This window comes from Mobula hypostoma, chromosome 30, assembly GCF_963921235.1.
Source record: "Mobula hypostoma chromosome 30, sMobHyp1.1, whole genome shotgun sequence".
NCBI lineage: Eukaryota > Metazoa > Chordata > Chondrichthyes > Myliobatiformes > Myliobatidae > Mobula > Mobula hypostoma.
In genome coordinates this window covers 4,514,652-4,540,265 of record NC_086126.1, presented here as the reverse complement: position 1 = coordinate 4,540,265, position 25,614 = coordinate 4,514,652, and the positions used below count along the sequence as shown (strand labels likewise).

The 25,614-nt window shown below is 51.7% G+C and overlaps 1 protein-coding gene across 5 annotated transcripts; it reads left to right on the top strand.

Moving 5' to 3' along the window:
- The first annotated feature begins 1,209 nt into the window (after window positions 1-1,209).
- LOC134339602 (galectin-12-like) lies at window positions 1,210-24,686 on the top strand. 5 transcript variants are annotated; one of them, XM_063036254.1, is made up of 9 exons: window positions 1,210-1,310; window positions 2,073-2,161; window positions 10,320-10,530; window positions 11,834-11,953; window positions 14,166-14,204; window positions 14,837-14,863; window positions 18,384-18,472; window positions 18,702-18,867; window positions 24,478-24,686. In XM_063036254.1, exons 1-9 carry the CDS (start codon window positions 1,263-1,265, stop codon window positions 24,643-24,645), a joined length of 957 nt encoding a protein of 318 aa, XP_062892324.1. In that variant the 5' UTR covers window positions 1,210-1,262; the 3' UTR covers window positions 24,646-24,686. The 5 variants fall into 5 exon arrangements, with proteins under 5 accessions (XP_062892324.1, XP_062892326.1, XP_062892325.1 ...); XM_063036256.1 differs by having other exon boundaries at window positions 18,296-18,472; window positions 24,478-24,615; XM_063036255.1 differs by lacking the exon at window positions 14,166-14,204.
- Window positions 24,687-25,614: the final 928 nt, after the last annotated feature.

The window sequence follows — 25,614 nt, the reverse complement described above, 5'->3', positions numbered from 1 at the left end:
TGTAATGTGCTGTAGATTGAGCCACGGGAGACCGCAGATGCTGGAATCTTAGAGGGCACAGTAGGCCCTTCCGGCCCTTTGAGCTGGGCTGCCCAGCAATCCCCTGATTTAATCCTAGCCTAATCACGGGACAATTTACAATGCCCAATTAACCTACCAACCGGCATGTCTTTGGACTGTTTGAGCACCCGGACGGTCTCGGGAAGAATGTACAAGCTTCTTACAGGCGGCAGCAGGAACCTGGAGCAATGCACAGTCTGCTGGGGGAACTCAGCCATGACGGAACGGCAGAGCAGATTCGATGGGCTGAATGGCCTGATTCTGCTCGTGTGCCTGATGGACATTTCGGGTCAAACCCTGCGTCAGGAGGGTGGGTGGGGTGAAGGGGGAGGGAAGACTGGGGGGAGAGTAGAGTGGGGAAAAAGGAACGGTGGAGGAAGGAGGGAGGGCGGGGAGTGGACAGATGGAGGGAGGGGATATAGGAGGGAGAGTGGGGGAGATAGAGAGGGTTGGTGGAAGGGAGTGTAGTGGAGATTGGGGGAAAGTAGAGAGTGGGGTAAGATGGGGAGGGTGGGACATGAGGGTTGGAGGGATGGAGTGCAGTATGGAGGGAAGGTGAAAAGAGGTAGGGAGGTGGAAGGAGAGAGTAAAGGAGGGAGAAACGGTGAAAAGGAGGATGGAAGTAGGGAGGGGTGTAGAGAGGGAGGGTGGAAGGAGGGGTGAACGATGGAAGGGGGCGGAGGGTGGAGGATGTTTGTGGCTCGGTCTCTCCGCGGATAACACCGTGTGTCTGTGGGGATGGTGGACAATTTCGGTCGGGGTTTTGTGGGTTCCTCAAGGTTTTTGAGGGATTCCCAGGCTTCAAAGGCCAACTCTGATCCCAAAGGCCCCGGCCCGGCAAGGAGAGCCACATTCCTGGCATTAGAACCGGGATTAAACCCAAAAGTCCCGACGGCTCTTTAAACACTAATACTTTAGCCCGGTGGACACAGCGACGCTAACTCCACCAGACTCCACAGGGACCCCACACACGAGCACTTCACGCTGACAGAATGGGTTCGGTGTAGACTGGAGGTCAGCACGGCCACGACGGGCCGAAGGGCCTGTTGCTGGGGCCAATGGCAACGGGTCCGAACGGTGTGACCCACCCGAGAGGACGTCACTTCCGGCGGTGTTCAGGGGGCGGGGTCAGAGGCGAGGGGTGGGGTTAAAGGGTTTAAAGGGGCCGAGAATGTCTTTCTCCCTCCTTCCCACCCCTGGTAATGGCGGCCCCTCCCAGCACCCTACTGCAGCCGCCCGTGTTTTACCCGGTGAGGAGGGCTCTTTGAGACTGGGGGGGGGAGGAAAAAAGTGAGGGAGAATAGGGGAGGGGTATGGAATGGAGAGTAGGAGGAGGGCAGATAGGGTAGGGGAGGGTGCAGGGAAGAGGAGGGGGAAGGTAGGGGAGGGTGCAGGGAAGAAGAAGAGGAGAGGTTGGAGGAAGGAGGAGGTAAGATGCGGAGGGTGGAGGGTTGGGGAGCGTAGAGGGAAGGTAGGGGACAGGTGGAGTGTAGGGGAGGGGGGAGGGAAGGTACGGGACAGGTGGAGGGTAGGGGAGGAAGGAAGGTAGGGGACAGGTGGAGAGAAAAGGTGGGGTAGTAGGCGAGAGTGAGGTAGTGGAGGAGGGAAGGGGAAGATGTGGGTCAGATGGAGGGTGGAGAAGGGTATGTAGGGGAGGGGAGGGTGGATGAGGGAAAGTAGGGGATAGTGGAGGAGAGAAGGAGGGAAGATAGGGATCATAGAGGGTAGTGGAGGGTAGAAAAGGAAGGAGTGAAGGTAGGGGACAGGTGTAGGAGAGGGAAAGTAGGGTCAGGTGGAGGGAAGGTAGGGGACTGGTGGAGGGTGGATGAGGGAGGAGGAAAGGTAGGGGAGAGTGGGGAACGTAGTGGTAGGGAAAGGTGGAGGGTAGCTGAGGGGGGAGGGATGGTAGGGGAAGGTGGATAGTACGGGAGATGGAGGGTAAAGTGGTTTCCTGGGAAATTCCTCTGCACTGTCCACCACCTCCCCACCCTGACGCTGGCTGTGGTCCACAGGTTCTGCCCTACATCACCACCGTGTTCGGAGGCCTGAGCCGGGGTAGGATGGTCTGCATCGAGGGCACGGTGCCCAGAAGCTGCAGGAGGTACAGGACGATGGGTTGTGGGATTGAGATGGTTAAACCGTCAGGGCTGGACATGGCGGGGGTGAGAAGGGTTGTCGGGAAAGGTGGGAGGTGTAATTAGAAGCTGGTTTGTTATTTTTATGCTAAGATTGTGAAAACTTTTGCCTCAGACTTGGGAGCAGAATTAGGCCATTCAGCCCATCAGTTCTGCTACACGGCTCTCCCCATAACCTTTGATGCCCTGGCGATATCAGTCTCCAGTTTCAATATACCCAGGGATTTGGCTTCCACAGCAATATAAATTCCACAGATTCTCCACCCTCTGGCTAAAGAAATTCATCCTCATCTCTATACTAAAGGGATGTCCCTCTACTCTGAGACTGTGTCCTCTGGTCCGAGACTCCCCCACTATAGGAAACATCCCCTCCACGTCCACTCTATCTGTGTCCTCTGGTCCTAGACTCCCCCACTATAGGAAACATCCCCTCCACGTCCACTCTATCTGTGTCCTCTGGTCCTAGACTCCCCCACTATAGGAAACATCTTCTCCACATCCACTCTATCTGTGTCCTCTGGTCCTAGACTCCCCCACTATAGGAAACATCCTCTCCACGTCCACTCTATCTGTGTCCTCTGGTCCTAGACTCCCCCACTATAGGAAACATCCTTTCCACATCCACTCTATCTGTGTCCTCTGGTCCTAGACTCCCCCACTATAGGAAACATCCCCTCCACGTCCACTCTATCTGTGTCCTCTGGTCCTAGACTCCCCCACTATAGGAAACATCCTTTCCACATCCACTCTATCTGTGTCCTCTGGTCCTAGACTCCCCCACTATAGGAAACATCCCCTCCACGTCCACTCTATCTGTGTCCTCTGGTCCTAGGCTCCCCCACTATAGGAAACATCCTCTCCACATCCACTCTATCTGTGTCCTCTGGCCCTAGACTCCCCCACTGTAGGAAACATCCTCTCCACATCCACTCTCTCTAAGCCCTTCGATACTCAGTAGGTTTCAATGAGATCCCTCTTCATTCTTCTAAGCTCCAGCGAGTACAGGCCCAGAACTGTCAAACTCTCCTCATAGGTTAACCCTTTCACTCCCAGGATCATTCTCATAAATCTCCAATGCCAGTACATCCCTCCTCAGGCAAAGGTCCCAGAACTGCTTACAGTGCTCTAGGTATGAGACGTGAATTAGCTCAGATAGACTGGCAAATGACACTTAAAGGATTGACGGTGGATATGCAATGGCAAACATTTAAAGGTTGCATGGATGAACTACAACAATTGTTCATCCCAGTTTGGCAAAAGAATAAATCAAGGAAGGTAGTGCACCCGTGGCTGACAAGAGAAATTAGGGATAGTATCAATTCCAAAGAAGAAGCATACAAATTAGCCAGAGAAAGTGGCTCACCTGAGGACTGGGAGAAATTCAGAGTTCAGCAGAGGAGGACAAAGGGCTTAATTAGGAAGGGGAAAAAAGATTATGAGAGAAAACTGGCAGGGAACATAAAAACTGACTGTAAAAGCTTTTATAGATATGTAAAAAGGAAAAGACTGGTAAAGACAAATGTCGGTCCCCTACAGACAGAAACAGGTGAATTGATTATGGGGAGCAAGGACATGGCAGTCCAATTGAATAATTACTTTGGTTCTGTGTTCACTGAGGAGGACATAAATAATCTTCCAGAAATAGTAGGGGACAGAGGGTCCAGTGAGATGGAGGAACTGAGCGAAATACATGTTAGTAGGGAAGTGGTGTTAGGTAAATTGAAGGGATTGAAGGCAGATAAATCCCCAGGGCCAGATGATCTGCATCCTAGAGTGCTTAAGGAAGTAGCCCAAGAAATAGTGGATGCATTAGTGATAATTTTTCAAAACTCGTTAGATTCTGGACTAGTTCCTGAGGATTGGAGGGTGGCTAATGTAACCTCACTTTTTAAAAAAGGAGAGAGAGAGAAACCGGGGAATTATAGACCGGTTAGCCTAACGTCGGTGGTGGGGAAACTGCTGGAGTCAGTTATCAAAGATGTGATAACAGCACATTTGGAAAGTGGTGAAATCATCGGACAAAGTCAGCATGAATTTGTGAAAGGAAAATCATGTCTGACGAATCTCATAGAATTTTTTGAGGATGTAACCAGTAGAGTGGATAGGGGAGAACCAGTGGATGTGGTATATTTGGATTTTCAAAAGGCTTTTGACAAGGTCCCACAAAGGAGATTAGTGTGCAAACTTAAAGCACACGGTATTGGGGGTAAGGTATTGATGTGGATGGAGAATTGGTTAGCAGACAGGAAGCAAAGAGTGGGAATAAACGGGACCTTTTCAGAATGGCAGGCGGTGACTAGTGGGGTACCGCAAGGCCCAGTGCTGGGACCCCAGTTGTTTACAATATATATTAATGACTTGGATGAGGGAATTAAATGCAGCATCTCCAAGTTTGCGGATGACACGAAGCTGGGCGGCAGTGTTAGCTGTGAGGAGGATGCTAAGAGGATGCAGAGTGACTTGGATAGGTTGGGTGAGTGGGCAAATTCATGGCAGATGCAATTTAATGTGGATAAATGTGAAGTTATCCACTTTGGTGGCAAAAATAGGAAAACAGATTATTATCTGAATGGTGGCCGATTAGGAAAAGGGAAGGTGCAACGAGACCTGGGTGTCATTATACACCAGTCATTGAAAGTGGGCATGCAGGTACAGAAGGCGGTGAAAAAGGCGAATGGTATGCTGGCATTTATAGCAAGAGGATTCGAGTACAGGAGCAGGGAAGTACTACTACAGTTGTACAGGCCTTGGTGAGACCACACCTGGAGTATTGTGTGCAGTTTTGGTCCCCTAATCTGAGGAAAGACATCCTTGCCATAGAGGGAGTACAAAGAAGGTTCACCAGATTGATTCCTGGGATGGCAGGACTTTCATATGAAGAAAGACTGGATGAACTGGGCTTGTACTCGTTGGAATTTAGAAGATTGAGGGGGGATCTGATTGAAATGTATAAAATCCTAAAGGGATTGGACAGGCTAGATGCAGGAAGATTGTTCCCGATGTTGGGGAAGTCCAGAACGAGGGGTCACAGTTTGAGGATAAAGGGGAAGCCTTTTAGGACTGAGATTAGGAAAAACTTCTTCACACAGAGAGTGGTGAATCTGTGGAATTCTCTGCCACAGGAAACAGTTGAGGCCAGTTCATTGGCTATATTTAAGAGGGAGTTAGATATGGCCCTTGTGGCTACAGGGATCAGGGGGTATGGAGGGAAGGCTGGGGCGGGGTTCTGAGTTGGATGATCAGCCATGATCATAATAAATGGCGGTGCAGGCTTGAAGGGCCGAATGGCCTACTCCTGCACCTATTTTCTATGTTTCTATGTTTCTATACAGCCTTACCAATGCCGTTTTACAAAGCTTCTGCTCTGTTGATGATGTTTGTTCCAGTACAGAGCTGTCGGGAGAAGCCCAGGCTGTCCTTGTGTCATAAGCAAGTTCTGTTAAACGTGTTCATGGTGGAAAACAGAGAGAATGAGGGGAGAAACACACACACACACAAAATGCTGGCGAAACCCAGCAGGCCAGGCAGCCTTTCTGGGGAAAAAAAGTACCGTCGATGTTTCGGGCTGAGATCCTTCAGCAGGACTGGAGGGGAAAAAGAAAAAGATGAGGGAAGGGAGAAACACAAGGTGGCAGGTGAAACCAGGCTGGGAGGTGGGTGTTGAAGTAAGGAACCGGGAAGTTGATTGGTGAAAGATATACAGGGCTGGACAAGGGGGAGTCTGACAGAGGAGGACAGAAGGCCATGGAAGAAAGAAAAGGGGAGAGGAGCACCAGGTGGAGGCAATGGAGATGAGGTGAGAGAGGTGTGGGGGACATTACCAGAAGTTCGAGGAATCGATGCTCACGCCATCAGGTTGGAGGCTACCCAGGCGGAGTATAAGATGTTGTTAATCCAACCTGAGTGTGGCCTCATCGCGACAGTAGAGGAGGCCAAGAATCAGTAGAGGGGAGCCCATCCCCTTCCCCCCCACCTCTCCTTATCTTCTTGCCTACCTTTCGCCTCCCTCTTCCCCCTTTTCTTTCTTCCATGGCCCTCTGTCCTCTCCTATCAGACTCTCCCTTCTCCAGTCCTTCACCGATCAACTTCCCGCTCTTTACACCAGGGGTCCCAACCTTTTTTGCTCCGCGGTTTAATATTGTCAATATTCTTGCAGACCGGCCGACTGGGTGGGGGTGTGGGGGAGGTGCTCAAACTCACCTCAACCTGAAGGTTCCCTGATACAATGAGATGGACTCTTAACCTTGTAATCTACCTCGTTATCATCTTGTACCTTATGGTTTACCTGCACTCACTTCCTCTGTAACTGTTGCACTTTATTCTGCATTCTGTTATTAAAACATAGAAGAGTACAGCACAGAAACAGGCCATTCAGCCCACAGTGTTGTGCTGACCCGGCTAAAAATCATATCAAAAAACACCCAAACACTAATCCCTCCTCAACACAAAATACTCTGCAGATGCTGGGGTCAAAGCAACACTCACAACATGCTGGAGGAATTCAGCAGGTCGGGCGGCATCCGTGGAAACGATCAGTCGACGTTTCGGGCCGGAACCCTTCGTCAGGACTGAAGAGGGAAGGGGCAGAGGCCCTATAAAGAAGGTGGAAGGGTGGAAGGAGAATGCTGGTAGGTTCCAGATGAAAAACCAGTAAGGGGAAAGATAAAGGGGCAGGGGAGAGGAAGCAGGGAGGTGATAGGCAGGAAAGGTGAAGAAAGAATAGGGGAAAACACAATGGGTAGTAGAAGGAGGCGGAACCAAGAGGGAGGTGATAGGCAGCTGGGGGAGGGGGCAGAGTGAAATAGGGATAGGGGGAGGGAATTACCAGAAGTTGGAGAATCCCTCCTACCTACACCATCTTCCTCACAACCATGTGCCTATCCAAATGTCTCTTCAAAGCCTCTAATGTATTTTCCTCTACCACCACACCAGGCACCCACCACTCTCTGAGTAAAAAACTTTACCCCTCACATCCTCTTTGAACCTACCCCCCTCACCTTCAATGCATGCTCCCTGGTGTTAGACATTTCAACCCTGGGAAACAGATACGCCCTGTCCACTCTCCCTATGCCTCTCATTGTCTTATAGATCTCGATCAGATCTCCCCTCGGCCTGAATCTCCCTCCAGGCACTGGGTAATGATCTGATTCTGTGTGAACAGTGGGCAGGACAAGCTTTTCACTGTAACTCAGTACATGTAACAATAATCGAGTCAAGTCAAGTTTGTTCCCGTTTAACTCTATACGCGTCAAATGGGATGACGTTTCTCCGGACCAGGGCGTAAAACACAGTAGGACACATAATACACGATAACTTTGGGAAAGTAAGAGTTAAATCTACAGATGACTCACACATAAATAACAAACTGAAGTGCCCAAGTTAAATATTGTCAGGTACGGAACAGGTTAACCAGTGAATTAACTTCGAATGCGATGCGGCAGGGAGTTCAGAAGCCTAATGGCTTGAGGGAAGAAACTGTTTCCCATCCTGACCGTTCTTGTCTTTACGCATCAGAGTCTCCTGCCTGATGGTAGAAAGTCAAAGAGGATGCTGGATGGATGGGTGGGATCCCTGATAATACTAACGTCCCTGCGTACGCAGTGCTCCTGATAAATGACCCTGATGGATGGTAGGGAGACCCCTGTGATCCTCTCAGCCGTTCTCACAGTCCTTTGTAGGGACTTCCAGTCCGATGCTCGGCTGCTCCCAGACCAGATGGAGATGCAGCTCGTCAGGACGTAATTAAGCGATTCCCATTCCGGCAAAGAAAGACCTATTATTGAAATTCAAGAGGGAGTGGGCGAGTCATGCTTTAGAAACAGGCCCTTTGGCCCATTTCAGCTGTGCTAACCAACCTGGCAAAGTGATCAGATTGTTTGCATCTGTGTTTACTCAGGAGTTGGCTACAGAGTCGACAGAACTAAGGCGATTATCGATATTACAGAAGAGAGGTGCTTGCTGTCCTGAGGCAAGTTAGGATGGGAGGGCTATGGTCCGGGTGTTGGTCTGCTGTGGCTTGAACAAGGTCACCAGGGAGACACTGAAGTTAGTGGAGATGGAAGTGTTTTATTCAACAAAATGAGACACTCCTGGAGGTAGAGTCCTGCTCCCCCCAATATTACATGATGTTTTTATACGCTAAAGAAAATGGGTAACAGCTGGATAATCCTCCAGTTACAATGCATCTACAATGCTTCCTTTGGATTACATACAGTTTCACATACCACCTTCTTCACACCCACACTCCAGACACACAAAATGAACGTTAATCAGCACTTTCTGCTTTTCAATGATCTGTTTTCCATGGTTACAGGAAACGAGACTGCTTTTTAAATTTAATCTACCCTCCATGTAGGTAATCATTTATCAAAACTCTCTAGACTCTGGGCAGGTCCCGGCAGATTGGGAGACAGCAAATATCACTCCATTTTTTAAAAAAGGATGTAGGCAAAAGACGGGCAACTATAGGCCAGTTAGCTTACATCTGTAGTTGGGAAAATGCTTGAAGCTGTCATTAAGGAAGAAATAGCAAAACATTTAGAAAGGAATGGTTCCATTAGACAGACGCAGCATGGATTCAGCAAGGGCAGGTCCTGTTTGACAAAACTACTGGAGTTCTTTGAGGACATAATGAGTGCAGTGGACAGAGGGGAACAGGTGGATGTTCTATTCTTGGATTTCCAGAAGGCGTTCGATAAGGTGCCGCACAAGAGACTTATAAATAAGATACGGATGCATGGAGTCGGAGGAAGTGTATTGGCATGGTTAGTGGATTGGTTAACCAATAGAAGGCAGAGAGTTGGTATAAATGGGTGTTTCTCCGGTTGGCAGTCAGCGGTGAGTGGGGTGCCGCAGGGTTCGGTGCTGGGCCTGCAGCTGTTTGCCATTTACATTTATGATTTGGAAGAGGGTACTGAGTGTAACGTAGCAAAATTTGCTGATGACACTAAACTGAGTGGAAAAGCAAATTGTACAGAGGATGTAGAGAGTCTGCAGAGGGATATAGATAGGTTAAGTGAGTGGGCCAAGGTCTGGCAGATGGAGTACAATGTTGGTAAATGTGAGATAATCCACTTTGGAAGGAATAATAGAAGAGCAGATTATTATTTAAATGGTGAAAGATTGCAGCATGCTGTTGTGCAGAGGGACTTGGGAGTGTTTGTGCACGAATCGCAGAAAGTTGGCTTGCAGATACAACGGGTTGTTAAGAAGGCAAACAGAATGTTGGCCTTCATTGCTAGAGGGATTGAATTCAAGAGCAGGGAGGTCATGCTGCAACTATACAGGGTACTGGTGAGGCCACACTTGGAGTGCTGTGTGCAGTTCTGGTCTCCTTACTTGAGGAAGGATATACTGGCTTTGGAGGCAGTGCAGAGGAGGTTCACCAGGTTGATTCCAGAGATGAGGGGGTTAGACTATGAGGAGAGATTGAGTCGCCTGGGACTGTACTCGCTGGAATTCAGAAGAATGAGAGGGGATCTTATAGAAACATACAAAATTTTGAAAGGGATAGATAAGATAGAGGCAGGAAAGTTGTTTCCATTGGTGGGTGAGACTAGAACTAGGGGACATTGCCTCAAGATTCAGGGGAGAAGGTTTAGGACGGAGATGAGGAGAAACTGTTTTTCCCAGAGAGTGGTGAATCTGTGGAATTCTCTGCCCAGGGAAGCAGTTGAGGCTTCTTCACTAAATATATTTAAGAAACGGTTAGGTTTTTACATAGTAGGGGAATTAAGGGTTATGGGGAAAAAGCAGGTAAATGGAGCTGAGTTTACAGACAGATCAGCCATGATCTTATTGAATGGCAGGGCAGGCTCGATGGACCGGATGGCCGACTCCTGCTCTGATTCCTTCTGTTCATGTATGAAGACTGGTTTGCTGAAGTTAGTATTTCCTCGATGTCCTAACAGGTTCAGTATGCACTCGATGCACTGAGTGGCCTGCCCCTGTGCTGTAGTGCTCGATGGTGGGGTGAGCATGGGGGCCAAATGCGGGGAAGGTCTTCTCAGTTGAGGTAGAGTGTAGGGGAGGGTTGAGTGAGCTGTTCTGCCCTTCTCCTCCAGCCCTGTTGTAACCCTGCCTGATCTTCTCTCTCCCCCCACCCCCCACAACTCCCACCCCCAGGTTCCGCGTGGATTTCCAGTGTGGCAGCAGTGTGCGGCCTCGCGCCGACGTGCCCTTCCACTTCACCGCCATCTTCGGGGCTTCGTCCAGCGCCCTGTGCGCGGCCCTGTGGGATGGCCGGTGGGGCCCGCGGCTGCAGGGCGGGCCCCTCGCCCTCCAGGACGGCCGCCTCTTCCACTTCGTCTTCCACTTCAAGGAGGAGAGCGTTCTGGTAAAAAGAATTGGGGCCCCCCACCCCCCCCCACCCCGGTCCCCGTCAACACGCGCCCGCGCTTTCGAGACCAAAAAAAAAACGGCGTCCGTGTCCTGGGGTCTGCATACAGAGTCACGTGACCTTCCCCATCACAAAGAAAAACGTTAGCCTTATTTGTCACGTACATCGAAACAGAGTGCGATGCACCGTTTGTGTCACTGACCAACACAGTGTGAGGATGGGCTGGGAGGCACCAACACAGCACGCCCCCACCTCACTAACCCTGACCCGAACGTCTTCAGACTGTGGGAGGAAACCCACGCGGTCACGGGCAGAACATACAAACTCCTTACAGGCAGTGATGGGAATTGAACCCGGGTCACTAGCACTCTAAAACTGGGATGCCCTTCGAGGACAATTTCAAGAGGTCTGGCCTCAGGGACGTGGCATCCATCATTAAGGGTCCCCACCACCCGAGACATGCCCTCTTCCCATTGCTACTGCCAGGGACGAGGTACCAAAGCCTCAGGGCCCACGCTCAACAATTCATGAACAGCTTCTTCCCCTCCGCCATCAGATTTCAGAACAGTCCATCAACTCTATCCCATTATTCTCTTTTGAACTATTCATTTCTGTTGTAACTTAAAGTAATCATATGTCCTTCAGAACAGTACAGGCCCTTCGGCCCACAATGTTGTGCTAGCCACCTAACCCCACTCCAAGATCAATCTAACACTTCCCTCCCACGTAACCCCCCATTTTTCCACCATCTGTGAGCCTATTTGAGAGTCTCTTAAATGTCCCGAGTGTGTCTGCCTCTCCCACCACCCTGCCTGAGCGTTCCTCACACCCACCTCTGTGTACAAAGAAAAAAAATTACCTCTGACATCCTCCCTCTATTCTTTTCTCTGATCATCTTAAAATTATTCCGCCTTGTAGTGGCAATTTCCGCCCTGGGAAAAGTCTCTGGCTGTCCACTTGACCTGTGCCTCTTATCATCTTGTACACCTCTGGCAAGTCACCTCTCATCCTCCTTCGCTCCAGAGAGAAAAGCATCAGTTTATGCAACCTCTCCTCATGAGACATGCTCTCCAATCCAGGCAGCATCCTGGTGAATCTCCTCTGCACCCTCTCTAAAGCTTCCACATCCTTCCTATAGTGAGACGTCAGAGGCCACCCTTTCAACTCTGCGACAGGCCTCGCGACGCACGTCAATGATGAGAGGCCTGGTTTGGGTCACCGCGCCACCTCGCGTTGCCGGTGCAGGGACACTGCAGCCTACCCCGCGTCTCCTCCCTCCCCTCCTTCCTTCCCCTTCCAGGTGGTCGCCAACGGTAGCCGGCTGCTGGAGTTCAGGTACAGGAAACCGCGGCGGATCGTGGACACCCTGAAGGTCACGGGTCACGTCTCGGTCAGGGTCATCGGATTCATTAACGAGGATGTGAGTGCCTGGCGGCGGTGTGGGGGGTGGGGGGAGAGTTTGAGAATCCGCGCTCCCATGTGGCCGGGGAGCAGGCTAACAGGCCCTTCGGCCCCCTGCACCCGTGCTGACCAATCGCACCGGTCCTTCACCAATCCCCGATGAGGAAGTGGTTTCCAAGCTACATTTAATGCCAGAGAAATGTATACAATATACATCCTGAAATGCTTTTTCTTCACAATCATCCACGAGAACAGAGGAGTGCCCCCAAAGATTGAATGACAGTTAAATGTTGGAACCACAAAGCACCCCCCCCCCAGCCTCCCTCCCTCCCGCGCGTAAGCGGCAGCAAGCAATGATCCCCCCTCCCCCACCACCACCACCAACAAAAAACACCCATTGGCTCCCACCACCGAGCACTCAAGCGTGCAGCAAAAGCAACGACAAAGACACAGACTTGCAGTACTCCAAAGACTTTGCCCTTTCACCCGGTATTCGACAGTTAGCTGTGAGGAGGGTGCTAAGGGGATGCAGGGTGACTTGGATAGGTTGGGTGAGTGGGCAAATTCATGGCAGATGCAATTTAATGTGGATAAATGTGAAGTTATCCACTTTGGTGGCAAAAATAGGAAAACAGATTATTATCTGAATGGTGGCCGATTAGGAAAAGGGGAGGTGCAACGAGACCTGGGTGCCATTGTACACCAGTCATTGAAAGTGGGCATGCAGGTACAGCAGGCAGTGAAAAAGGCGAATGGTATGCTGGCATTTATAGCGAGAGGATTCGAGTACAGGAGCAGGGAGGTACTACTGCAGTTGTACAAGGCCTTGGTGAGACCACACCTGGAGTATTGTGTGCAGTTTTGGTCCCCTAATCTGAGGAAAGACATCCTTGCCATAGAGGGAGTACAAAGGAGGTTCACCAGATTGATTCCTGGGATGGCAGGACTTTCATATGATGAAAGACTGGATGAACTGGGCTTGTACTCGTTGGAATTTAGAAGATTGAGGGGGGATCTGATTGAAATGTATAAAATCCTAAAGGGATTGGACAGGCTAGATGCAGGAAGATTGTTCCTGATGTTGGGGAAGTCCAGAACGAGGGGTCACAGTTTGAGGATAAGGGGGAAGCCTTTTAGGACTGAGATTAGGAAAAACTTCTTCACACAGAGAGTGGTGAATCTGTGGAATTCTCTGCCACAGGAAACAGTTGAGGCCAGTTCATTGGCTATATTTAAGAGGGAGTTAGATATGGCCCTTGTGGCTACGGGGATCAGGGGGTATGGAGGGAAGGCTGGTGCAGAGTTCTGAGTTGGATGATCAGCCATGATCATAATAAATGGCGGTGCAGGCTCGAAGGGCCGAATGGCCTACTCCTGCACCTATTTTCTATGTTTCTATGTTTCTATACCACAGGCTCTCTCCCTCTCTCCCTAATAAAGGGGAAAGAGGTGTCTCCATTTCACAGTGAGAGGGGAGACATAACAAACAACTCGCTGGTTTATGATGTTAGAAGTCCGCTGTATCGCTTTTTCCGAGCTCTGTGCCCTAAGATCTCAGGTCTCTATGCACACAGCCAGAGATCAAAAATTCCTCCCCGTTCTTCACGAATGTGGCTTGACCTTGTCACAGAATAAACTAACTGGTCCCAGGACACAGACACAGACACCTCAAGCAGACTTTATGTTACTGGTGCACAAGGAGAACTGTGTGGCCCCTGTCACCCGCACTGTTCTGAAGCCAGGACAGAAAACTACTATTTTTATACAGAGTTGGCTTATCAATTGACCAACCAGCCAAACATAAATTGTGTACGTTTGAGTTCCTTACTTGCAGGAGCAATCACCACTCACAATAGAGGTGCTGAAGTCAATTGAGACTACAAGCTGACAAGCGGTGATGTTCTGCAGTTCGTAAAGCAAGCTGTTGGTTGTATTTAGTTGCCTGAGGAGCACCTTTTTTAACTCGTAGGGTGGTCAGTGTATGAAATGAGCTGCTAGAGAAAGGCACATGAACAATTTTTAAAAGGTACTCGGATAGATATGTCGATAGGAAAGGTTCGAGGGATACAGGGCCAGAAGTAGGCAAATGGGAGCTCAGGTGGGAACCTTGTTCAACATGGACCAGTTGGGCTGAATGGCCTGTGTATGTCCTGTATGACCCCAGGTGAGGAGGTCGTTCAGCCCTGTCCACAATGCCGACCTTTAACAGATTCTCTCTGCTCTTTCGACAGCCGTACCACCCTCTGCATACCAGATATCCGTTGCAAGCGGTGAATCTGTCCGGAATCCGAGAGGGCAACGATCTGTGGGTGGGGGAGGGGGGGTGTGGAGTGTAAATCCCGACCCAGAATTCACCTTTACTTTGATAGCACCCCACACTCCCAGAGTCAGTCAGAGTGAAGCTCCCTCTACACTGTCCCATCACACACTCCCGGGGTCACACACAGAGTGAAGCTCCCTCCACACCGTCCCATCACACAGTTCCGGGGTCAGACACAGAGTGAAGCTCCCTCCATGTCACACACTCCCGGGGTCACACACAGAGTGAATCTCCCACCACACTGTCCCATCACACACTCCCGGGGTCAGACACAGACTGAAGCTCCCTCCGCACTGTCCCATCACACACTCCCGGGGTCAGACACAGAGTGAAGCTCCCTCCATGTCACACACTCCCGGGGTCAGACACAGAGTGAATCTCCCACCACACTGTCCCATCACACACTCCCGGGGTCAGACACAGAGTGAAGCTCCCTCCACACCGTCCCATCACACACTCCCGGGGTCAGACACAGAGTGAAGCTCCCTTCACACCGTCCCATCACACTCCCGGGACTCGGGTAGATTCTGTGTTTTTGTGCTTCCCTGTGTGACATTAATTCTGTTCTGTTTCCTGTTTTAGCCATTTTCACTGAAGGATCCAACTCTGGTGAGTAGAGTTCAGCCCCTGGACACTAAGTGTGAAGTGGTTTCAGCTCAGGATCCGGCATCAGGACGGAGTGTGGAGGGAAGATGGTGTATATTCATGATTGGGAGGGGTGAGGGAGACGTTGGCTGATGAAGGAGCAATTCAGCTTTACCAGTGACTTGTTAGACTGCACAGGGAGCGTTTGCACGGTTCCCAGTCTCCGTATCCCACACTGAGAGTCACTGTCCAGTTCCCAGTCTCCGTATCCCACACTGAGAGTCACTGTCCACGGTTCCCGGTCTCCGTATCCCACACTGAGAGTCACTGTCCAGTTCCCAGTCTCCGTATCCCACACTGAGAGTCACTGTCCACGGTTCCCGATCTCCGTATCCCACACTGAGAGTCACTGTCCAGTTCCCAGTCTCCGTATCCCACACTGAGAGTCACTGTCCAGTTCCCAGTCTCCGTATCCCACACTGAGAGACACTGTCCACGGTTCCCGATCTCCGTATCCCACACTGGGCTGAAGCCACTATCTTTTGTTGGATTTTCCATTCAAGGGCATTGGTGTTTCCGTACCAGCCTGCGATGCACACAGTCAATATTCTCTCCACCACAGATCTGTGGAAGTTTGTCACAGTTGTTGATGAAGTTGGAGGGAAGCCCGTCTCCTCCTGAATCCTCTGTGTTCGCTCCTTCCAGTTTAACCGCGTTTTTCCTATAACGGGGTCAGCAAAACTGTGCACAGTGCAACCTTACCAGTGACCAAAACTGTACACAGTGCGACCTTACCAGTGACCAAAACTGTACACAGTGCGACCTTCCCAATGACCAAAACTAGACAGTGCGACCTTACCAGTGACCAAAACTGTACACAGTGCGACCTTACCAGTGACCAAAACTGTAGACAGTGCGACCTTCCCAATGACCAAAACTGTACACAGTGCGACCTTACCAGCGACCAAAACTGTGCACAGTGCGACCTTACCAGTGACCAAAACTGTACACAGTGCGACCTTCCCAATGACCAAAACTGTACACAGTGCGACCTTACCAGCGACCAAAACTGTGCACAGTGTGACCTTACCAGTGACTTGAGCAACCACAACATAGTGCCCCCGTTCCTTTAGCCGGAGAGTAGGGGAACCTGTGGAATTTGTTACCACAGGTCGCTGAGAGGCCAAGTCTTCGGGTCTATTTAAGGCAGAGATTGATTGGCCAGGGGATGAATGGATACAGGGAGAAGGCAGGAGATTGGGACTGGGAGGGAAATTGGATCAGCCATGATGAAATAGTGGAGCAGATTTGATGGGCCAAATTTTGCTCCTATTTCTTAAGGTCTTAACCCTAGCTTAGTCACAGGACAATTTACAATTAATCTACTAACCCGTACATCTTCAGACAGTGAGAGGAAAGCCACATTCTGACAGGAAGGACGTACATAAAAACTCCTTGCGGACAGTGCTGGACTTTAACCCTGATCTCTGGAACGCCCTGAGCTGTTATAGTGTTGTGTAAGGTCTCGGCCCGAAACGCCGGCTGTTTATTCCCCTCCACAGATGCTGCCTGACCTGCTGAGTTCCTCCGGTGCTTTGCGAGTTCTGTGGTGTGGGGATTAAGGACAGACGTGATCGGAATTGGTTCATTATTGTCACATGTACCGATTTACAGTGGGGGGGAAACATTTGTCTGTCGTCCGGACAGATGGTCCTGTTCATCGGTACGTTGAAGTGGTCGGGGCCACAGCAGCTGAGCGGCTCGCGTGATGCTTTACATTCCCGGCGATCGGGGTTCAATTCGCGATGCTGTCTGTAAGGAGCTTGTACGTTCTGCCCGTGACCGCGTGGGTTTCCTTCGGGTGCTCTGGTTTCCTCCCACAGTCCGAAGACGCACCGGTCAGTGTCGGTTAGGTAAGGGCGCGCCTCGTTGCCGCCGAAAGCTTGCGGGCTGCCCCCAGCACGACCCTGGGACTGCGCTGGTCGTCGACGCAGGGCGGCACGTTTCGCTCTGCACGTGGCCCCAATCTGTAAGATCTCTCATCTAGTGTAAAATAATAGCAGTCTCCTTCCTTCCTTCCTTGTGTTCTTAACTCCTGGTGGAGCCGTCACGACAAGCTTTGCACCAGTCTGTTCCACCTGTCGCGGTTGTGTGCCAGAGCCTGTGTCACCGCCAATGTTTTCCCTGTCCATTCTTTAATGTTGTCCATCCATCTTTTCCTCTGTCTACCTCACCTTCTTTTTCCCCTCCCCAGTTCCCCTCCCCAGAACGGTCTTTGCAAGGCCACTGGATCTCGTTACGTGGTCGCACCATCTCAGCTTTCTTTTCTTCGCCATTGTGAGAAGGTCTTCATGGGGGCCAATGTCGTGCTGGATGGTCTTGCGGACCTTCTCGTTTGTGACGTGGTCCAAGTATGAGATGCCCAAGGTGCTGCGATAGCATCTCGTTTCCAATGCCTGTAGCTCTGCTGTGAGGGTGCATGGCTCACGTGCGGACAGGAAGACGGAGAATGCCAATGCAGGCAGGAGTCTGATCGTGTACTCATGGTGATGTTGCTGTCCCTCCATATTGTCTTGAGTTTGGACAGTGCAGTCATTGTCTGTGTGGTTCTCGCCAGGACTTCTGGTCTTGATCCTTCATTACGGATGATTGGCCCCAGGTATTTAAACTGCTGCACTGTCTCAAGTTTCTGACCGTGGACTGAGATGTCTGTTGTGATGGCACCGTTGGCATTTGCCATGAGCTTGGTTGTCTCGGCACCTGTATAGCAGAATACAGGGAAGAAAAAATGTTGCAGCTTTGGAGAAAGTGCAGCGCGGGCAGTAAATGAAGGACCAGATTGCGAGCCAAACCCCCTCCCCCCTCCCACCCCCACCATCTCAACTGCGTTTTACAGGAGCATCACTGACAAGTTGCAGCTCCACTTGGCCGAGCATCGGACCGGCAGCCCCCACAGAGGACTGTGAGAATGGCCGAGAGGATCATAGGGGTCTCCCTACCGTCCATCGGGGACGTTTATCAGGAGCGCTGCGTACGCAGGGCCCTTGGTATTATCAAGGATCCCACCCGTCCATCCAGCATCCTCCTTGACTTTCTCCCGTCAGGCAGGAGACTCCGATGCACAAAGACAGGAACGGCCAGGATGAGAAACAGCTTCTTCCCTCAGGCCATTAGCCTTTTAAACTCCCTGCCGCATCACGTTCAAAGTGTCCCAGTTAATCTGTACCCTACAATATCTAATTTATGCACTTTATTTATGCGTAATTCATTTGCAGACTTAATTCTTACTTTCCTAAGTTACCGTGTGGTGTGTGTACTACTGTGCTCTGCACCCTGGTCTGGAGAAACGTTGTCTCGTTATATATAGTTCAGTGACAATGAACTTGAGATCAAGAGATATTCTGTTAGAATGTGACAGGAGTGGGACGTGAACTTGCTGTGTCTGTTGTTCAACAGAAGGGCGGGGTGGGGAGAATGTGGGAGGGTGAATCCCTTGCCCTCCGGGGACTCTGCACTGACTGTCGCCCCCACCCTCTGTGGCCAGGATGTCCCACTGCGGAGCCGGATCGAGAGTGGACTGCTGCCGGGACATGTGATCACCCTCCGGGCTCAGCTTCACCCGGACGCCCAGGAGTGAGTGACGGCTGAAGGCGCGGCGGCACCTCCTGCGCTCCCTCGGTATCCCTCCCTCACTGCTATCACCCCCGTTGCCCATTCCCCATGACCCCCACCCACAGCTCAGCGCCACCTCTCTGCGTCTCCCCCCACAGGGTGAACCCTGACGCCACGTCCCCCCCCCCCCGCGGCCGACGGCGCCCTCTCGGGTACAGATCGGCTCCACCTCTCGCCCCTCCCGTTCCAGGTTCGAGCTCGCGCTGGTGGAGGACGACCCCGGCGACATCGCCCTCAGGGTGAGGGTCGACCTCCGGCGGGGGGTGATGGAGCTGGGCTCCCGGTCAGGGCCCGTCTGGAGTTTCGAGGAGCAGGAGCGGCCCCCTCCCTCCCTCCACCCAGGGCGCTACTTTGAGGTAACGGTCGACGCACACGAAAGGCTGGGAGGCTGGGGGCAGCGTGTATGGAAATAAATAAACAGTTGACGTTTCGAGCTCAGGACTGGGAAGAAAGTGTATGGGGGGGGGTAGGGGGGGTGAAGAACAGAAGCCGGAATAAGAAGGTCGGGGGGGGGGGGGGTGGAGGGATGAAGTGAGAAGCTGGGAGGCGATGGGTGGAAGAGGCAAGCAGCTACTGAAGGAATCTGATAGACCATACGACCGTAAGATTTAGGAGCAGAAGTAGGCCATTTGGCCCGTCGCGTCTGCTCCGCCGATAGGAGAGGGAAGTGGACCATGGGAGAAAGAGGAGGAGGACAAAGAGGCAGGTGAGATGGGGACCAGAATGGGGAAATGGGGAACTGAGAAAGAGGGAGACAAGTTACCCCACGTTCAAGAAATCTGGGTTCACGCCATCAGGTTGGAGGCTCCCCAGACGGAATGTGAGGTGTCGCTCCTCCAACCCGAGTTTGACCTCAGCGTGGCTGTGGAGGGGGCCGGGGACAGGCATGTCGGAATGGGAATGGGAAGTCAATTCGAAATGGGCGGGCTGCGGGGAAATCGCACCTTTTCAGGAGGCGGATGGAGTGGAGGTGCTCGACGAATCAGTCCGCCGATCTGCCTTGGGTCTCTCCCATCGTCTTCAAGGTGATGGGTGACCCCCCCCCCCCAGCAGGGGGGGTTGGCTCCCAATCTGGGCACTGGCCTAATCCTGCTCCCCACACCCCTCTCAGCCCATTACCACTCTAACCACCCCCCACCCCCTGAACACCTCAATGCACGGCTCATTGATCGAGGCACGACCGCGTAGCCGCGTGGACGTCAGCGAGTTAGACCGGCGGGAAGAATTTAACAAAAAGACAACTTTATAGAGCCGGCAACAGAGTGGAGGGAGTCAGAGCAGGAGGGCTCTGAATCAACGGGGCTTCGGCGATAACGGGTCGAGGTGAGGTAGGCTTTCTGGTGAAGGATGGGAATCTGTGAGGCCGGTGTTCTGTACCGGGTGTCAGACTCCCAGCCTCCCCGACAACCACGTCTGCCCCAGGTGCGTCGAGCTGCACCTCCTTAGGAACCGAGTTAGGGAACTGGAGATGCAGCTCGATGACCTTCGTCTGGTCAGGGAGAGCGAGGAGGTGATAGGGAGGAGCTATAGGCAGGTAGTCACACCAGGGCCTGGGGAGACGGATAAGTGGGTAACAGTCAGGAGAGGGAAGGGGAAGTGTCAGATACTAGAGAGTACCCCTGTGGCTGTCCCCCTTAACAATAAGTACTCCTGTTTGGGTACTGTTGGGGGAGATGGCCTACCTGGGGGAGGCAACAGTGGCCGTGCCTCTGGCACAGAGTCTGGCCCTGTGGCTCAGAAGGGGAGGGAAAGGAAGAGGAAACAGCAGTGAGAGGGGACGCTATAGTTAGAGGGTCAGACAGGCGATTCTGTGGACGCAGGAAAGAAACACGGATGGTAGTTTGCCTCCCAGGTGCCAGGGTCCGGGACGTTTCTGATCGTGTCCACGATATCCTGAAGTGGGAAGGTGAACAGCCAGAGGTCGTGGTACATATTGGTACCAGCGACATAGGTAGGAAAAGGGAGGAGGTCCTGAAAACAGACTACAGGGAGTTAGGAAGGAAGTTGAGAAGCAGGACCACAAAGGTAGTAATTTCAGGATTACTGCCTGTGCCACATGACAATGAGTGTAGGAATAGAGTGAGGTGGAGGATAAATGCGTGGCTGAGGGATTGGAGCAGGGGGCAGGGATTCAGGTTTCTGGGTCATTGGGACCTCTTTTGGGGCAGGTGTGACCTGTACAAAAAGGACGGGTTGCACTTGAATCCAAGGGGGACCAATATCCTGGCGGGGAGGTTTGCTAAGGCAGTTGGGGAGAGTTTAAACGAGAATTACTGCAGGGTGGGAACTGAACTGAAGAAACTGGGGAAGAGGCGGTTGGCTCACAAATAGAGAAAGCTTGTAGACTGTGCGAGAGGGAGGATAGGCAGGTGATAGAGAAGGGACGCGCTCAGACCGATGGTTTGAGATGTGTCTATTTTAATGCAAGGAGTATCATGAACAAAGCGGATGAGCTTAGAGCGTGGATCAGTACTTGGAGCTATGATGTTGTGGCCATTACAGAGACTTGGATGGCTCATGGGCAGGAATGGTTACTTCGAGTGCCAGGCTTTAGATGTTTCAGAAAGGACAGGGAGGGGGACAAAAGAGGTGGGGGCATGGCACTGTTGATCAGAGATAGTGTCACGGCTGCAGAAAAGGAGGAAGTCATGGAGGGATTGTCTACGGAGTCTCTGTGGGTGGAAGTTAGAAACAGGAAGGGGTCAATAACTCTACTGGGTGTTTTTTATAGACCACCCAATAGTAACAGGAACATTGAGGAGCAGATAGGGAGAGAGATTCTGGAAAGGAGTAATAATAACAGGGTTATCATGGTGGGAGATCTTAATGTCCTCAATATCGATTGGCATCTCCCTACGAGGGGTTTAGATGGGGTGGAGTTTGTTAGGTGTGTTCAGGAAGGTTTTCTGACACAATATGTAGATAAGCCTACAAGAGGAGAGGCTGTATTTGATCTGGTATTGGGAAATGAACCTGGTCAGTGTCAGGTCTCTCAGTGGGGGAGCATTTTGGAGATAGTGATCACAATTCTATCTCCTTTACCATAGCATTGGAGAGGGATAGGAACAGACAAGTTAGGAAAGCATTTAATTGGAGTAAGGGGAAATATGAGGCTATCAGGCAGGAACTTGGAAGCATAAATTGGGAACAGATGTTCTCAGGGAAATGTACGGAAGAAATGTGGCAAATGTTCAGGGGATATTTGCGTGGAGTTCTGCAGAGGTACATTCCAATGAGACGGAAAGGATGGTAGGGTACAGGAACCGTGGTGTACAAAGGTTGAAAATCTAGTCAAGAAGAAAAGAAAAGCTTATGAAAGGTTAAAAAAGACTAGGTCATGATAGAGATCTAGAAGATTATAGGGCTAGCAGGAAGGAGTTTAAAAATGAAAATAGGAGAGTCAGAACGGGCCATGAGAAGGCCTTGGCGGGCAGGATTAAGGAAAACCCCAAGGCATTCTACAAGTATGAGAAGAGAAAGAGGATAAGACATGAAAGAATAGGACCAATCAAGTGTGACAGTGGAAAAGTGTGTATGGAACCGGAGGAGATAGCAGAGGTACTTAATGAATACTTTGCTTCAGTATTCACCGCAGAAAAGGATCTTGGCGATTGTAGGGATGACTTACAGTGGACTGAAAAGCTTGAACATGTGGATATTAAGGAAGAGGATGTGCGGGAGCTTTCGGAAAGCATCAAGTTGGATAAGTCACCGGGACCAGACGGGATGTACCCCAGGCTACTGTGGGAGGTGAGGGAGGAGATTGCTGAGCCTCTGGTGATGATCTTTGCATCATCAATGAGGAGGGGAGAGGTTCTGGAGGATTGGAGGGTTGCAGATGATGTTCCCTTATTCAAGAAAGGGAGTAGAGGTAGCCCAGGAAATTATAGACCAGTGAGTCTTACTTCAGTGTTGGTAAGTTGATAGAAAAGATCCTGAGAGGCAGGATTTATGAACATTTGGAGAGGCATAATATGATTAGGAATAGTCAGCATGGCTTTGTCAAAGGCAGCTCGTGCCTTATGAGCCTGATTGAATTTTTTGAGGATGTGACAAAACACATTGATGGAGGTAGAGCCGTAGATGTAGTGTATATGGATTTCAGCAAGGCATTTGATAAGGTACCACATGCAAGGCTTATTGAGAAAGTAAGGAGGCATGGGATCCAAGGGGACATTGCTTTGTGGATCCTGAACTGGCTTGCCCACAGAAGGCAAAGAATGGTTGCAGACGGGTCATATTCTGCATGGAGGTTGGTGACCAGTGGTGTGCCTCAGGGATCTGTTCTGGGACCCCTACTCTTTGTGACTTTGTTGATGACACAAAGGTTGTGGGTATTGTGGATAGTGTGGTGGGCTGTCAGAGGTTACAGCGGGACATTGATAGGATGCAAAACTGGGCTGAGAAGTGGCAGATGGAGTTCAACCCAGATAAGTGTGAAGTGACACACATCAAACTTCGTCAGGACTGACGAAGAGTCTCAGCCTGAAACGTCGACTGCACCTCTTCCTACAGATGCTGCTTGGCCTGCTGCGTTCACCAGCAACTTTGATGTGTGTTGCTTGAATTTCCAGCATCTGCAGAATTCCTGTTGTAAGTGTGAAGTGGTTCATTTTGGTAGGTCAAATATGATGGCAGAATATATTATTAATGGTAAGACTCTTGGCAGTGTGGAGGATCAGAGGGATCTTGGGGTCAAAGTCCATAGGACACTCAAAGCTGCTGCACAGGTTGACTCTGTGGTTAAGAAGGCATACAGTGTATTGGCCTTCATCAATCGTGGGATTGAGTTTAAGAGCCGAGAGGTAATGTTGCAGCTATTTAGGACCCTGGTCAGACCCCACTTGGAGTACTGTGCTCAGTTCTGGTCACCTCACTACGGGAAGGATATGGAAACCATAGAAAGGGTGCAGAGGAGACTTACAAGGATGCTGCCTGGATTGGGGAGCATGCCTTATGAGAATAGGTTGAGTGAACTTGGCCTTTTCTCCATGGAGCGACGGAGGATGAGAGGTGACCTGATCGAGGTGTATAAGATGATGAGAGGCATTGATCGTGTGGATAGTCAGAGGCCTTTTCCCAGGGCTGAAATGGCTAGCACGAGAGGGCACAGTTTTAAGGTGCTTGGAAGTAGGTCAGGGGTAAGATTTTTATGCAGGGAGTGGTGAGTGCGTGGAATGGGCTGGCGACGGTGGTGGAGGTGGATACAATAGGGTCTTTTAAGAGACTCCTGGACAGGTACATGGAGCTTAGAAAAATTGAGGGCTGTGGGTAAGCCTAGGTAGTTCTATGGTAAGGACATGTTTGGCACAACTTTGTGGGCCGAAGGGCCTGTATTGTGCCCTAGGTTTTCTATGTTTAGACCCAAGAGGTACAGGAACATCAGGTCAACCCATTGGCTAATGAAGCCTACAGCGATAAACACCACAGAGTCACCACCCCCTGGTGAACTAAATTCCTCCTCATCTCTGACGCCCCTTATTTCTGAGGCAGTGCCCTCTGGTCCTAGACTTGCCCCATTCTGGGAAACATCCTCTCAACATCCACTCTGTCTGGGCCTTTCAATATTTGAGATGTTTCAGTGAGGTCCCCCCCCCCCCCACATCTCAGTGAGTACGGGTCCAGAGCCACCAAACACTCCTCATACGTCAACCCTCTCCTCCCCGGGACCCGCCTCTGGACCCTCTCCAATGCCAGCCAACCTTTTCTGAGATAAGGGGCCCAAAACTGGTTGATTGGTAAGGACGTGGCATGCGGTTGAGATGGATTATAAATCAGCCGGCCGTGATGGAAAGGCGGAGCAGACTCGATGGGCCAAATGGCCTGATTAGGTCTTGTGGTCTTGAACTGAACGCTGTGAGGTGGGAATGGGACCCCGGTGTCTGTGTGCGGCCCTCCCCCGGTGTTTCGGAACCTCCCCGCCCCTCCCGGTCTGACGGCTCTCCCCCCTCTGCTCCCTCCCGCAGATGCTGGTCCTGTGCGGCAGCGGCCGGTTCCGCTTGGCGGTGAACGGCGCCCGAGTGGCGGAGCACATTCCGCCGGCGCTGCGACTGGCCCGTGTGCGTTGGCTGCTGGTCGCCGGGAACCTGGGGCTGTACTGGCTGGATTCGCGCTCGCCCAGGGACGTTGTCTGATCTCCGGGACTGTCTGTGAAGGGATAAATAAAACCCGCTCCCCCCGCACACTGCTGTGTCCTGTGGGAGTGACCTTAACCCGCCTCCCGTGACGCCACGCCGGCCACTGGTCCCAGTGGCGAGACCACACCAGCACGGCCTCTCCGTTCCCGCTTTCCCCACGGGTAACAAATGCTATTCGTTCTCCCATCACAAAGCCGGAACTCGCCCTTTCCCACGCTCATCCGACTCTCTCTGCCCCAACACTCCCCCCTCCCCTCAATCTCCCCCTCTCCCCTCCACCCACACCCCCTCTCGCCCTCTCCCGTCCATCTCCCCTTCACCCACACCCCTCTCCCCTCCACCCACACCCCCTCTCGCCCTCTCCCGTCCATGTCCCCTTCACTCACACCCCTCTTCTCTCCCCTCCATCTCCCCTTCACCCACACCCCTCTCCCCTCCACCCACACCCCCTCTCGCCCTCTCCCGTCCATCTCCCCTTCACTCACACTCCTCTTCCCTCCACCCACACCCTCTCTCCCCTCCATCTCCCCCTCTCCTCAATCTCCCGTCCATCTCCCCTTCACCCACACCCCCTCTCCCCAATCTCCCCTCCACCCACACCCCCTCTCCCGTCCATCTCCCCTTCACCCACACCCCCTCTCCTCAATCTCCCCTCCATCTCCTCAATCTCCCCTCCATCTCCCCCTCTCCCCTCCACCCACACCTCCCTCCTCAGTTTCCCCTCCACCCACACCCCCTCTCCTCAATCTCCCCTCCACCCACACCCCTCTCCCCAATCTCCCCTCCAGCCACACCCCCTCCTCAATTTCCCCTCCAGCCACACCCCCCTCCTCAATTTCCCCTCCACCCACACCCCCTCTCCTCAATCTCCCCTCTCCTCAATTTCCCCTCCACCCACATCCCCTCTCCCCTCCACCCACACCCCCTCTCCTCAATCTCCCACTCTCCTCAATATCCCCTCCACCC